This window comes from Macaca mulatta, chromosome 17 (genome assembly GCF_049350105.2).
Source record: "Macaca mulatta isolate MMU2019108-1 chromosome 17, T2T-MMU8v2.0, whole genome shotgun sequence".
NCBI classification, from domain to species: Eukaryota; Metazoa; Chordata; class Mammalia; order Primates; family Cercopithecidae; genus Macaca; species Macaca mulatta.
The window spans coordinates 29,227,760-29,243,897 of NC_133422.1; the positions used below are offsets into that span (position 1 = coordinate 29,227,760).

The 16,138-nt window shown below is 40.6% G+C and overlaps 1 protein-coding gene and 1 long non-coding RNA gene across 7 annotated transcripts in view; one reads left to right on the forward strand and one right to left on the reverse strand.

Annotated features, from left to right (window-relative positions):
* TRIM13 (tripartite motif containing 13) overlaps window positions 1-15,240 on the forward strand; it is a 76,816-nt gene extending 61,576 nt beyond the window's left edge. For all 6 annotated transcript variants that reach the window (XM_015121093.3, XM_077974382.1, XM_002800768.4 and 3 more), the window contains exon 3: window positions 12,891-15,240. In XM_015121093.3, the coding sequence (XP_014976579.3) occupies window positions 12,897-14,117 (1,221 nt within the window). In that variant the 5' untranslated portion in view covers window positions 12,891-12,896 and the 3' untranslated portion in view covers window positions 14,118-15,240. The remainder of the gene's footprint in view (window positions 1-12,890) is intronic.
* Window positions 1-16,138, reverse strand: part of LOC144336339 (uncharacterized) — an 85,337-nt gene that overhangs the window by 2,194 nt on the left and 67,005 nt on the right. The gene's annotated exons all lie outside the window — the stretch shown is intronic.

Sequence of the window (16,138 nt, forward strand, 5' to 3'; positions counted from 1 at the left end):
CTGTGTAAATCACCACCTCCTTGCTCTGTACAAAATCGATTGCTTTTCACCTCAAACCCAGAGACCCTCTCTTGGGTGACCTTTCTCAGCATGAGGAACCTTTCTCTGTTAAACTTCCCGCTCCTAAACCCACTCGTGTGTGTCCATGTCCTGAATTCTTTCTTGGCTCGAGACAACCACGGGTGTATCCTCCAGACAATGGAGCCATTTCATCATGAGGTAAATAGTATAAAATTCGTTTTTTAATTTTTTTCCAAAAGATGGGATTCTCAACTGTGTCTTGAACTGGGCTTAAGTGATCCTCCCGCTTCAGCCTTCAGAGTAGCTGGGACTACAAGTGTATGGCACCATTCCCAGATATAAAAATCCTAATTCTATGAAGGATAAAACTGGTTCTTGAACACAGGTACTCAAAAGCAGGTTTTGTGCTTTTCCCTTCACTGGAGAGCCTGTTAAACCTAGTTTGTAAAAATTGCAAAATTTTAGAAGGGATTTTAGAGAACTTATGATTAAACCTCTTCATTTTATGAATAAGAATACTGAGTTCTTGAGTCACTTTCTAGATACAGTGCTAAGGTCTAAGAATTAGAAAACTCAGGCTCTATGATGCCTAGTTTGCTGTGTACAACTTATAAGTCTCCATTTTTTGAGTGGTGGGGGTGTCTTAGTTTTTTTGACTCCTAAAGTTAGGTGTTTTGATGATTTCTAAGATGCTTTTAAGCCCAGTATTTCTATTCCTATCCCATAAATTTTATTACCATTTATTGCCTATATATGTATGTATATATAGGTAAGACACAGATGCAGACTAATGTTAACTGCCTTAAACTTTTATATTTTAAACTCGAGTAGGTATGGTAACATGTGTGTCTTATTCTTGGTTTTTTATTAAGTCCTATAAAAGTAAGGTTTTCTTGTAAGGTTAGGAACTGCATCGAGAGGTGGACCACTCTAATACATCATTGGTTAGAGTTCATAAAGTGATATAAACCCTTTCTAGAGAGAAACCTAGTCATCTTTTGAAGAGCCTTAAAAATGTCCTTACTGTGGCCGGGCGTGGTGGCTCACGCCTGTAATCCCAGCACTTTGGGAGGCCAAGGCGGGCAGATCATGAGGTCAGGAGATTGAGACCATCCTGGCTAACACGGTTAAACCTCATCTCTACTAAAAAATCAAAAAAAAAATTAGCCGGGCGTGGTGGCAGGCGCCTATAGTCCCAGCTACTTGGGAGGCTGAGGCAGGAGAATGGCGTGAACCTGGGAGGCACAGCTTGCAGTGAGCCGAGATCGCGCTACTGCACTCCAGTCTGGCGACACAGCGAGACTCCATCTCAAAAAAAAAAAAAAAAAAAGCCTTACTGTTTGACCCAAAAGTACATTTAAAGGAATTGTCTTAGGAAATAATCAGAGCTGTGGAGCAAGACTTTTCTCTATAAGGTGTTTATCTAAATGTTACAATACCCAAAAAATAAATTAAAAAGAAAACTCACAAACAAAACAACACAACAAGAACAACAAACCCATAAATAAGCAATAAGAAAGCATATCCACAACATGGACTGTCATGTTTTTCTAGAATATATAATGATAGGGGAAAGGCATGTAATAAAATAAGGGGACAAGATACGAAATTGTATTCTACCAGTTTTGTTAAAATGTGTGCACATGCACAGACACATAGGATTGGAATAAAGACACCAAAATAATAGTAGTGGTGATTTCTTGCTGATGTGATTATGGGTGGCTTTTTCTCTGTATTTTCTGAATTTTCTATAATAAAAAGAAGTTGCTTTTATAATTTAAGAAGACACAAAAGCTAGTTGCATGGATAACTTCGATTTCAGTATGGTGTCAATATTTTATGGTTTTAATTGCGGTAAGAACATTTAACATGAGACCTATCCTCTGCACAAATTTCTAAGTGTACAGTACAGTAGTGTTAACTGTAGACATGAGCAGATCTCTGAAACTTATTTTTATGTGACTTTTGTAAAGTATTTATCATACCTTCTAGAATAACAGCACCTGGCCAGGTGCAGTGACTCAGGCCTGTAATCGCAGCACTGTGGGAGGCTGAGGCAGGCGGATCACCTGAGGTCAGGAGCTCGAGACCACCCTGGCCAAAATGGTAAAACTCCTGTCTCTACTAAAAATACAAAGAATTAGCTGGGCATAGTGGCAAGTGCCTGTAATCCCTGCTAATTGGGAGGCTGAGGCAGGAGAATCACTTGAACCCAGGAGGCAGAGGTTGCAGTGAGCCAAGATCACACCATTGCATTCCAACTTGGGCGACAAGAGCAAAACTCTGTCTCAAAAAAAAAAAAAGCAAGCAGGAAAGAGTCAAGGCTAAACTGTGGTACAGAGAAGAGAATGAAGGAAAAGGAAAAAGTTTTTCTTAGTGCTCTGAACTAGCGAGGTAATGAATGGCCTGGTTTATATTTTGAGAATTTCATCTTAGTCTGACAACCGTTTGTGAACTTTCTGAGTAGGTGAACTTTCCAAGCCTAGTGAACCTTCTGTACTAGCTCTGTTTTGCCTTGTCAGGGTCCCTGCTAGAAATATCTTGGAAATTTTAACTACTGTTCATTCTAGGATAATGCCAGAAAAGGTTGGTTACTTCCTGTCTTATATGGACACATAGGTAACTTTTATATTGTTTGCAAAAGCCACATAATTATTTTAGATACTATGTGTAATATATTAATTTTCATATTTAGAGGTATCTGAAACCTGATGTTTCTTACTTTGTCCTGTGTTGATCATATACATCACAGAGGTGCTATATGTAATATATTAATTTTCATTTTTAGAGATTATATCTGAAACCTGATCTCTGCGTCTTACTTTGTCCTGTTTTGATCATATAAGTCACCGGGACAGTCTCTAAAAGAATGAAGAGTAATGACACATTGATAGAGAGTATTTAAAATAAAAACTTTATAAATAATTTTCATATACCTTTTAAAATAGCTGTACAAATGAGAGAAACTAGTATGTATAAGTCGTTTGTCAGAGGTTACAGACTGAGAGCCAGAGAAGTATGTCAGTCTCCTCACAGGTCTGGATTCAGAGACTTCCAGTAATACATTAAAAAAAAAATTTTATGAAAGATGAAACCATAGGCTGGTCATGATGACTCATGCCTGTAATCCCAGCACTTTTGGGAGGCCAAGGCAGGAAGATACTTGAGGCCAGGAGTTTGAGGCCAGCCTGGCCAACATGGTGAAACCCCGTCTCTACTAAAAACATAAAAATGAGCCTGACGTGGTGGCAGGCACCTGTAATCTCAGCTACTGCTCGGGAGGATGAGGCAGGAGAATCGCTTGAACGCAGGAAGTGGAGGCTGCAGTGAGATGAGATCGCACCACTGCACTCCAGCCTGGGCGACAGAGCAAGACTCTGTCTAAAAACAAAAACAAAAACCATACTACAGCAGATTAAACTTCTTATGAGGCTTATATTTAGCTCTTTTCAAAGTTTTACTTTTTAAACTCAATATGGTTTTCTTATAATTGGCTGTTTAGTTTTTCCATCCATTTTATTGTGAAAATGTTCAGAGAAGACTCAGGAGAATATTACAGTAAGTATTCTTACATCCTCTACCTAGATTTTAATAGTTGTTAATAAGACCCTTACTTAGTTTCAAGAAAACATTTATTAATGGATCTCTGTCTCTCCTTTTTTTGTTTTTTTTTTTGAGATGGAGTCTCACTCTGTCGTCCAGGCTGGAATACAGTGGTGCGATCTTTGCTCATTGCAACCTCTGCCACCTGGGTTCAAGTGGTTCTCCTGCCTCAGCCTCCCGAGTAGCTGGGATTACAGGCGCCTGCCACCTTGCCCGGCTAATTTTTGTATTTTTAGTAGAGACAGGGTTTCACCATCTTGGCCAGGCTGGTCTTGAACTCCTGACCTCATGATCCACCGGCTCAGCCTTCCAAAGTGCTGGGATTACATGCATGAGCCAATGCACCTGGCCTAATGGATCTCATACTGAAACAGAGTTAGGTACAGTGGCTCATGACTGTAGTCCCAGCTACTCTGGAGGCTGAGATGGGAGAATATAGTACACTATTTGAAAATAAAATTAGTGTGCTCAGAGGAAATGATTTTTTTTAATGAGCCATTTTATTATAGGAATTATTTCGAAGTAACATTTGTGACTCTCAGTTCAGTAAAGCTTAGCATAATTTAATGTCTATGAAGTGAGTTTCAATGTTTGCTGTCTAGCACCTGATAGATACTTAGGTACTTTTTGAAATTCTTGCATTCAAAGATGCCTCAAAGCAGGATGGAAATTTGGGTTAAATCCTTAAGATAAAAGCATGATATATTTATTGGCTTTTCTTTTTGTTCCCTAATGGGATATGAAAAAAAAAAAGGGTAGTATTTTGAACAACTTTATTATATTGCTAACAGCCAGTGGAATTTAAAGACCTCAATAGGAAAGTTTCTTTTACTAATAGATTTTATAAGGAGAAAATTAACTTTTGTTTCAGAGTGAATAAATGAGTACCTTTTGCAGTATAATCATTTTAGGTTGATCTCTTGGAAGAATTTCTAGAAGGAAGAAGTCCAATACATATATATTAACTCTACTGTATTATGATACCTTAACTTTGTAAGTATTGGCTTTTCCATTTTTATTATTTTAGTGATTGTGTTATGGTTTTCATTTATAGAAGCTGTTGTTGCCAAATACTAATTGAGGTAGGATTGATAAAGTGCTTTTTGTAATCCTTGTTTGTGGATAGCTTGACAATTTGTTCAAAAAAAATAAATCTGTAGTGGTGGTATGCAACTTTGTTAAAAATAAAACTGTAAATCAAAAAGTGAATTTCATTGTATGTAAATTTAAAAGTATATTAGAAAATATCAATATGGCAGGAAAACAAGGTTTTTTTCCCGCAACTAGTGTCTACTACCACCTCTCTGGAAACTTTAAAAAGTTGTCAGCTTTTAAAACTGTTGGTGTAAAACATTTGGGAAGTTTTTAATTAGTGGGAAAAAGGTATTTGTGCTTCAAAATTTGAGAATTTTCTAAGTATTCAGAAACATTCAAAGGAAGAAATGAATTTTGGAAAACTTGTTTGCCTTTATGTGCTTAATCTGACTTAAAGTTGAAATTTGAACAGTGAATATTAATTTTGTTTACATAAAGTTTTTTGACTTCTATATTGGGGAAAAAACTAGCTTGAGGCCAGGTGCAGTGGCTTATGCCTGTATAATTAGCACTTTGGGAGGCTGAGTCCAGATCGCTTGAGCTCAGGAGTGGGCAACATGCCAAAACATCATCTATACAAAAAAAAAAAGTACAAAAATTAACTGGGAATGGTAGCATGTGCCTGTAGTACCAGCTACTCGTGATTCTGAGGTGGGAGGCTCACCTGAGCCTGGGGAGGTCAAAGCTACAGTGAGCTGTGTTAGGGCCACTGCATTCCAGCCTGGGCAACAGAGTGATACTCTCTCAAAACAACAAAACAGACAGGGCACGTTGGCTCATGCCTGTAATAACAGCACTTTAGGAAGCTGAGGTGGGAGGATCATTTGAGGTCAGGAGTTCAAGACTGGCCTGGCCAACATAACGAAACCCCGTCTCTACTAAAAACACAAAAATTAGCCAGGTGGTAGTGGCACATGCCTGTAATCTGAGCTACACGGGAGGCTGAGGCAAGAGAATTGCTTGAGCCTAGGAGGCGGAGGTTGCTGGTGGGGAGGTTGCCAGTGAGCCAAGATGGCGCCACTGCACTCCAGTCTGGGCAACAGAGACCCCGTCTTGAAAAAAAAAAAAAAAAAGGCCAGGTGCGGTGGCTTATGCATGTAATCCCAGCACTTTGGGAGGCCTAGGAGGGCGGATCACCTGAGGTCAGGAGTTCGAGACCAGGCTGACCGACGTGGTGAAACCCTGTCTCTACTAAAAATACAAAAATTAGCCAGGTGTGGTAGCAGGCACCTGTAATCCCAGCTACTCAGGAGGCTGAGGCAGGAGAATCGCTTGAACCCAGGAGGCAGACGTTGCAGTGAGCCGAGATGGCGCTATTGCACTCCAGCCTGGTCGACGAGTGAGACTCCCTCTCAAAAGAAAAGAAAAAAAAAGAAACCCCGAAAAAGAGGTGGAGGGGATGTATGCTTTTTTAGTTCATGTCAAAGGAGTAAGCTTGGTGGATTATTCAGATTTTGTGTTAGCCATACTTTAAGATTCTGTAAGTTAATTTGCTGTGAAGAGTACCTTTTATTTATGAGATTAAAAGCTTTAACCTATATTATCCTTTAAAACTTTGAAGGCAACAAAGATGTCTACCAAGGTTTCTTGGATCAGGTATTCGTCACTTGTGGAAGTGGTCACATAGTTTTGTCTTAGAGAAAGTTTTGAGTATAAAGAGAAGGCATAGGCAGGGCGTGTTGGCTCACACCTGTAATCCCAGCACTTTGGGAGGCCGAGGCGGGTGGATCACCTGAGATCAGGTGTTCGAGACCAGCCTGGCCAACATGGCGAAACCCCGTCTCTACTAAAAATACAACAATTAGCTTGGCATGACTGTAGGTGCCTGTAATCCTAGCTACTCGTGGAGTCAAAGGCCGGAGAATCACTTGAACTTGGGAGGCAGAGGTTGCAGTGAATTGTGATCACGCCACTGCACTCCAGCATGGGCAACAGTGCAAGACTCCATCTCCAAAAAAAAAAAAAAAAAAAGAGAAGGCATAAAACTAAAGGAAGAAGAGAAAAGGAAATATTTAGATTTTTAATTTTAATTTTATTTTTTTTGTGACAGAGTTTCGCTGTTGTGCGATTGCGGCTCACGGCAACCTCCACCTCATGGGTTCAAGCGATTCTCCTGCCCCTGCCTCCTGAGTAGCTGGGATTGCAGGCATGCGCCACCACGCCTGTAATTTTGTATTTTTAGTAGAAACGGGGTTTCTCGATGTGGGCCAGGCTGATTTCGAACTCCTGACCTCAGGTGATCTGCCCACCTTGGCCTCCCAAAGTGCTGGGATTACAGGTGTAAGCCACAGCGCCCGGCCAGAAATATTTAGATTTTAAAGTGAATGAAAATAAGAATCTTTAAATTATAAACCAAAATTTGTAAGTTAAATCACTGAAAAGGAAACAAGAGGATCTATTGTAATTTTGATGCAATTTTTTAAAAAAGAGACTTTCCAAATAGGTATTTTTTTTCCCTCTGGTTCATTTTAAGAGCTGTAAGTTGATCATGACCTTGGGATGACTGTTTATTATTTTAAGTTTTCCTGTGTGTGACATTTTCCTTTTCACTTTTGGTCACATTTGTTTGCCTGAAAATTCTTCTTGGCCCCTGTTTTGTATCCTCAGTTTTCTTCATAGTTTCTCTTTGCCTTCAGTGTCCTTTTTCTCCTCCTCATCCCACCCAATCACTTGGTATATTCTTTGTTTTCTTCTTATTTAATATGCTTGGATAGGATTCTCTGGTATTAACATTGCAGGTATTAACATTGCAAAGATGAGTAAATTAGGTTTATTTTATTGAGTGTTGCCCTTACCACTTTCCTGTTTCTATTGCCTTCTCAAAAATCTGGCCTTTGTGTAGAATTCTTAGGCAAAAGATGACAGTAATGGAAGTGAAAAGTGTGGAGCGGGACTGGGGTTGGCAGATCATCAAAAGTTTGACTTCACTGTTCTGAAAGTTTGTGTGTCTTACAACCGCGTGGTAACCTCTTTCAGAAGACAAAGTTTAGTCTCTATAGCCATTCTCTTCCCAATGCTTTTCAAAGGTTATATGATTTGTCATATCACAAAGGATTTTTCAGAAAAATCAGCTGTTACACTTTTTTTTGCAATATGACACTAAATTTGAGACTGAATAATCTTTGCTTTAGTTCTCCCTATGTTATATATTATAAATACATGTATCTTACAATCTAATATAAAGCCATAAACTGGCTGGGCGTGGTGGTTCACACCTGTAATCCCAGCACTGTGGGAGGCTGAGGTGGGCGGATCACTCGAGGTCAGGAGTTTGAGACCAGTCTGGGCAACATGGTGAAACCCTGCCTCCAGTAAAAAAATAAAAATTAGCAAGGTGTGATGGCGCGCGCCTGTAATTCCCAGCTACACAGGAGGTTGAGGCAGGGGAATCGCTTGAACCCAGGAGGCAAGAGGTTGCAGTGAGCCGAGATTGTGCCACTGCACTCCAGTCTGGGTGACAGAGGGAGACTGTCTCAAAATAAATAAATAAAAACTTAGGGCCCAGCGCGGTGGCTCATGCCTGTAATCCCAGCACTTTGGGAGGCTGAGGCAGGTGGATCATGAGGTCAGGAGTTGAAGACCAGCCTGTCCAAGATGGTGAAACCCCGTGTCTACTAAAAATACTACAAAATTAGCCAGGTGCGGTGGCAGGTGCCTATAATCCCAGCTACTGGGGAGGCTGAGGCGGGAGAATCGCTTGAACCTGGGTGGCAGATGTTGCGGTGAGCCGAGATTGCGCCATCGCACCCCAGCCTGGGAGACAGAGTGAGACTCTGTCTCAAAAAAAAAAAAAAAAAAAAAAAAAAGGCCAGGCGCAGTGGCTCACCCCTGTAATCCCAGCACTTTGGGAGGCAGGTGGATCACCTGAGGTCAGGAGTTTGAGACCAGCCTGGCCAACATGGTGGAACCCCGTCCCTACTAAAAATACAAAAATTAGCTGGGCGTGGTGGCAGGTGCCTGTAATCCCAGCTACTCTGGAGGCTGAGGCAGGAGAATTGCTTGAACCCAGGAGGTGGAGGTTGCAGTGAGCAGAGATCACACCATTGCACTCCAGCCTGGGTTACAAGAGCGAGACTTAGTCTCAAAAAAAAAAAAGCAATAAATATTAACCCTGCAAGTTCAGCTTGTCTTTTAAATACTGTTTACCTTCTAGATATAGTCCAGTCATGTATGGCTGTTGAAGTTACTGTTAAAAAATTTCACTTTTTATTACAGATGGCCTACTAAGTCCTATTATTTTGGTGATAATATGATATGTGTATATATCCCTGAGTAAACAATGTAGAAATATATAGTACTCTTGGTGTTTTAACTATAGAGATAAATGTATGTTTAAAATAAATTTGTGGCCTAGTGCAGTGACTCACACCTGTGATCTCAGTGGTTTGCGAGGCCGAGGCAGGAGGATTGCTTGAAGCCAGCTAGTGAGACCTGGTCTCTACAAAAAAAAGTAGCGAGGTGTGGTGGTGCATGCCTGTAGTCTTGGCTACTTAGGAAGCTGAAGCAGGAGGACTGCTTGAACCCGGAAGTTTGAGGCTGTAGTAAGCTATAATTAGGCCACTGTACTCCAGCCTGGACAACAGAGCAAGACCCTGTCTCTCAAATTAAAAATGAAAAATAATAAACCTGCATTGAGAAATGGCATTGCCTACATCAGGGATCTCAAATATTTTGGTCATAGGACACTTTTACACTCTTAAAAATTGAGAATCTTGGCCTGTAATTTCAGTGTTTTGGCAGGCTGAGGAGGGAGGATCACTTGAGCCCAGCAATTTGAGACTAGCCTAGGCAATATGGTGAGACCTCGTGTCTACAAAAAAAACTACAAAGAAAAAAAATTAGCTGGGTGTGATGGTGCATGCTTGTAGTCCCAGCTACTCGGAGGTTGAGGCAGGAGGATGGCTTGAGTCCAAGAGGCAGAAGTTGCAGGGGACTGAGATTGCACCACTGCACTCCAGCCTGGGTAAAAGAGCTGTCTCAAAAAAAAAAAAAAAAATTGAGAATGCCAAGAAATTTTTTATGTTTTATACTGTCGATATTTACTTTATTATAAATTAAAACTATTTTTAAAAAATACTCATTTAAAATAACAATGATAAGCCCATTACAAGTTAACAGATAATTTAGGAAAATAACAATTTTCCAAAACAAAATACAGAGTAGCATGGCATTGCAATATAGGCCTGTAATGAATGGCTATTTAATAGAAGACAGCTGGAGTCTTTTGTTTGCTTCTGTATTTAACCTGTTGCAATAAATTATTTTGGTTGAAATATACAAAGAAGGCTGGGTGTGGTGGCACATGCTTGTAATCCCAGCACTTTGGGAGGTGGAGGTGGGAGGATTGCCTGAGGGCCGGATTTCTAGACCTGCCTGGGCAACATAGTTTATAAAAAAAAATCTATGGCTGGGCATGGTAGTTCTCACCTGTAATCCCAGCACTTTGGGAGGCCGAGGCGGATGCATCACCTGAGGTTAGGAGTTCAAGACCAGCCTGGCCAACATGGTGAAACCCCGTCTCTACTAAAAATACAAAAATTAGCCGGGCGTGGTGGTATGCGCCTATAGGCCCAGCTAATTGCTAGGCTGAGGCAGGAGAATTGCTTGAATCCGGGAGTCAGAGGTTGCAGTGAGCCGAGATAGCGCCACTGCACTCCAGTCTGGGTGATAGTCAGACTCCATCTCAAAACAAAAAACAAAACACAAAAAAACCCACTGAAACTAAAAATTAGCTAGACATGGTGGTGCACACCTGAAGTCTGAGTTACTTGGGCGGATCCCACTTGAGCCCAGTAATTCAAGGCTGCAGTGAGCTATGATCGTGCCAGTGCACTCCAGCTTGAGTGACAGAGCGAGACACCCCATCTCTTAAAAAAAGGAAGTACACAAAAATCTAGGCTTACACAGATACAGAGTTGGTAAAGGAAGGAATACTGTTTAGCCTTTTCAGGTAAGTTAATCTTTTTTTTTCCTTTTTTTTTTTGAGGCAAGGTCTCACTCTGTTGCCTAGGCTGGAATGCAGTGGTGCCATCTTGGCTCACTGCAGCTTCTGCCTCCTGGGCTCAAGGGATTCTCGTACCTCAGCCTCCTGAATAGCTGGGACTACAGGCACATGCCACCACAGCTGGCTAATTTTCTTTGTTTTTTTTTTTTAGAGGTGGGGTTTTGCCATGTTTCCCAGACTGGTCGTGAACTCCTGAGGTCAAGCGATCCACTCTCTGCAGCCTCCCAAAGTGTTAGATTACAGGCGTGAGCCACTGCTCCCAGCCTGAATCATCTTTGATACTCTACAAAAACTCAGCAAGTGCTAGTTTCTTTGTTGGAGTATGGAATCTGAAATTGTATTTATGAACCTGTTGGTCTTTCGTGAACCTCAAATGGATCTTTTACCCATGCCTGATTTATAACATGCATTAGTGACTTGAAATAATATTCACTGTGTTTTGCAGATCTCCAAATATTGACAGATTTCATTATACAGTACTCCTTTCCCCTCAAAAAATCCTCACATTCATTAATATCACTACCCATCTCATCATAAAAGTCTTTAATTAATGGAAAGCTGTCAGGCTCATAAATATAAAATGTTTTCCAGAATTCCAGTTTTTTTTTTTTTTTTTTTTTTTTTTTTTTGAGACGGAGTCTCGCTCTGTCACCCGGGATGGAGTGCAGTGGCCGGATCTCAGCTCACTGCAAGCTCCGCCTCCCCCGGGTTTACGCCATTCTCCTGCCTCAGCCTCCCGAGTAGCTGGGACTACAGGCGCCCACCACCTCGCCCGGCTAGTTTTTTGTATTTTTTTAGTAGAGACGGGGTTTCACCGTGTTAGCCAGGATGGTCTCGATCTCCTGACCTTGTGATCCGCCCGCCTCGGCCTCCCAAAGTGCTGGGATTACAGGCTTGACCCACCGCGCCCGGCCCCAGAATTCCAGTTTTTACATAAAACCCAGCCTTTTCGTTAGCAAGAGATACTGTCAATTGTTTTCTTTGAAGTAACAAGCTCATTTTTTTTTTCCAAGAAGATGTCAGGTAGCTAAGTCTGAATAGCCAGAGTTTATCATTTGTTCTTTCAGAAAGTAAAAATGGTGTTCCATGAAAAAAAGCAGCTGGTTTAGCTTGCAGCTCATCACTTAAGTGCTTTTTCTCCAGACAACATCTGCTGGTATGCAGAAGTGCTTTATGTGTACTGCCTGTTTTGTCATGCAATATATTAAAAAACTGTACACAGGCTCAAGACTTAGTAAAATGAGTAATTTTTACTGCTGCATCAAGAACATTCTTAAATGAAACCGGTACTCCAACCCTAATTTGGGTGGTGATGATGAATACAATTCAGTGCTGCTTACAGCTTTGCTCGATCCCTAAGGCTTCAGCAGTGTCTACACACCATTGCTTTTACACCATTGGTACAAATGTTGACAGTGCAAAAAGCAAGTAACATCTTAGTGTTATTACGAAAACAGTTTTGATCTCACAGATGCCCCGAAAGAGGGACATCCAGGTTTTTGCCCACCACATTGTGAAAATTGATGATTCTAGATAATACAAAATGGCTTCGATTACTGTTCTGGTGGTTTAAAAACAACAAAAAACCTCATTTAGTTCTCCTACCTAGAAGAGTGAATTGCAACTCTTATCTTGTGCTTTTACCTGTGATTTTAAAAATTGTAATCTTGCCTTTGAAATAGAAAAATATGCCAATTCATAATAAAGTCTGCATGAGAGTCCATGTTTGGATTTATATTTCTGTGCTTCTTTCTTTTATATAACATACCATTTTATATTTGTGGGCCCAGAGTAAAGAGCTCATTCTGTTAGACACTGAATAGCCTTGTTTTTGTCAGTAGTCAGCTCTGTTTTAAAACAATTGTTTGGGTCCTGCTGGCTCAACTTGCCGTTGTCCTAGTCCTGAGTCTGTCTTATCCAAAGACTGTTGTTGGAAAGCCCACACAAAGGCCTGTGTATAGGATGCCTTACTATTAAAGGAGCATGTTCTAGTGTCAGCGGATTAAATTTGCTTTGGTGTGCATTCCCTTACCAATTCTCACTTCCTTTGTTTGGCTGGTTATTTCAGTGAATGATCATTTTAATGTGAAGACAGTTTCCTCTAATTATTACATAGTCCTAGTGGTGAGATTATTGGAGTAAAATAAATTTTTTTTTTTTCTGGTAGGATGTGATGGAGCTGCTTGAAGAAGATCTCACGTGCCCTATTTGTTGTAGTCTGTTTGATGATCCACGGGTTTTGCCTTGCTCCCACAACTTCTGCAAAAAATGCTTAGAAGGGATCTTAGAGGGGAGTGTGCGGAATTCCTTGTGGAGACCAGCTCCTTTCAAGTGTCCTACGTGCCGTAAGGAAACTTCAGCTACTGGAATTAATAGCCTGCAGGTTAATTACTCCCTGAAGGGTATTGTGGAAAAGTATAACAAGATCAAGATCTCTCCCAAAATGCCAGTATGCAAAGGACACTTGGGGCAGCCTCTCAACATTTTCTGCCTGACTGATATGCAGTTGATTTGTGGGATCTGTGCTACTCGTGGGGACCACACCAAGCATGTCTTCTGTTCTATTGAAGATGCCTATGCTCAGGAAAGGGATGCCTTTGAGTCCCTCTTCCAGAGCTTTGAGACCTGGCGTCGGGGAGATGCTCTTTCTCGCTTGGATACCTTGGAAACTAGTAAGAGGAAATCCCTACAGTTACTGACTAAAGATTCAGATAAAGTGAAGGAATTTTTTGAGAAGTTACAACACACATTAGATCAAAAGAAGAATGAAATTCTGTCTGACTTTGAGACCATGAAACTTGCTGTTATGCAAGCATATGACCCAGAGATCAACAAACTCAACACCATCTTGCAGGAGCAACGGATGGCCTTTAACATTGCTGAGGCTTTCAAAGATGTGTCAGAACCCATTGTATTTCTGCAACAGATGCAGGAGTTCAGGGAGAAAATCAAAGTAATCAAGGAAACTCCTTTACCTCCCTCTAATTTGCCTGCAAGCCCCTTAATGAAGAACTTTGATACCAGTCAATGGGAAGACATAAAACTAGTTGATGTGGATAAACTTTCTTTGCCTCAAGACACTGGCACATTCATTAACAAGATTCCCTGGAGCTTTTATAAGTTATTTTTGCTAGTCCTGCTTGGCCTTGTCGTTCTCTTTGGTCCTACCATGTTCCTAGAATGGTCATTATTTGATGACCTGGCAACTTGGAAAGACTGTCTTTCAAACTTTAGTTCCTATCTGACTAAATCAGTCGATTTTATAGAACAATCAGTTTTTTACTGGGAACAGGTGACAGATGGGTTTTTCATTTTCAATGAAAGATTCAAGAATTTTACGTTGGTGGTACTGAACAATGCGGCAGAATTTGTGTGCAAATATAAACTATTATAAAATCTGTTTCAAGTATGCAGTTCTCTTTTGTTAGAAATTGTTAGAGAATAGAGAGTGGTCATTCAGATTTGGTCAACGATTCTAGTCACATATTTTCCTCCAAAAGTATTCCTTCCAAAAATAATCTCCTATACATGTTGGGTAGCATAAAGATAAAAGTGAAATTTAGTATAGGCCTGAACCCTTTTTTGTTTAAAGAGTGCTTTTGAAATAAGCATCCACCCCAAATATTGGTTGTATTTATGCTGTGATAAAAATAGGTGAGAGATCATATGATCTAATATTGTATTAATGGAGGTATAGGTAGTATAATAGTGACTGTTCATCAAGCATGCAGTGAAGACCACTTTTTTTTTTTTGAGATGGAGTCTTGCTCTGTTGCCCAGGTTGGAGTGCAGTGGTGCGATCTCGGCTCATTGCAGCCTCAATCTCCCAGGTTCAAGCGTTTCTCCTGCCTTAGCCTCCTGAGTAGCTGGGACTACAGGCACGTGCCACCACGCCCAGCTAATTTTTTGTATTTTTAGTTGAGATAGGGTTTCACTGTCTCTTAAGACCGTCGTGTTAGCCAGGATGGTCTTGATCTGACGTCGTGATCCGCCCACCTCGGCCTCCCAAAGTGCTGGGATTATAGGTGTGAGCCACTGTGCCCAGCCAAAGACTACTCTTAAAGCACCTTTTTGACAGTGAACATGCTCTAAAAAAGGAAAGATAGTGTAGAAGATTTCCCACACACGCACGTGTGGGAGACAACTGAGGGTACTGAGTTAGATTTCCAAAATTTTCTACAGAGTTAATTATCACCAAAATGTGAATGGTACATACAAAACCTGGCATTTTCTTGTGATAAGTTTACATTTTTAGGAGAGAGGAGCTTTCAGTCTGCCCTTTTCTTTGTTTTTGTAGTTTTCACCAAAGATGATCAACTAGAAATGTTACGTGGCTATGCAAGCAAAAGCATAGATACGTTAAAAAGGATCAGGTGGCTGGGCATGGTGGCTCACGTCTATAATCTCAGCATTCTGGGACAGTGATGTGGGAGGATTGAGGCTAGGAGTTCCAGTTCGAAACCAGCTTAGTAAACATAGCGAGACCCAGTCTCGACCAAAAAAAAAAAAAACAAAAACATCTCTCTCTCTCTGAAACACATGGCAAGAGCAGGAAATGGGAAGACTAGCTTTTTTTCTTGCAGCTATGTGTTGTTTTGTTCCAAAGATGGCAAGTGTACAACCAAACTAATCCACTTGCTTACAGAAAGAATGTTTAGTGTAGTTGCTAATTTGACAACAGATAAAACAGTCTGTCAGCTATCACAAAGTAACCAGCTGAACACTAACGCTGTTCTGTCTGCTCACAGGAGATAAAGATACCCTCTCATGGAATAAAAAAACTCACCTTAGAATTCATATAACAAAGAAGTAACCTTATAACTGCTCTCTAGTCTGCCTTAGTTCTGGCATAGAGTAAGATACTCCTTGAAAGCCCATTAAGTGGAATAGACTTTCTGAAAATAGAGATCTTTACCTCAGTCTTCCTTTAATTTGGTTGAGAGGAGGTAATGAAAATGGGGACAGGATAAAAGGTCGCAACCAAATTTAAAGCACAGAAGAAATGATTTCTTTCTAGCCATGAAAATAGTCAAATTGAGCTTGCCAGGCGAGGTAATGGCTGTCGCGTTCCTAACATGTAATTCATGATTTAGCCACTAAATTGCTAAGGAGATCATAAGAAATTAAGAAAAACGTGTAAGTCTAGCCTCTGCGTGCTAGACAGGTATGGGGAGGGAGAAGTGCTTTTTCCCTCCCAGTAATTAAAAAAAAAAAAAAATCTATATAGTGTTACATTTATCAGGTTTTCATGGAGAATTTTTTAAATGTAAGACAGGAAAGGGATCTATTTGATGTCTATCTTCAGATATATTGGCAGTTTTCCTTAAAACTATTTAGTTCCTCATCTGTTGCTTTTTCATTTTGTATACTGCAAGTTCCCAGGCAACTCAAATTTGCAAACACAGCCATGGATAC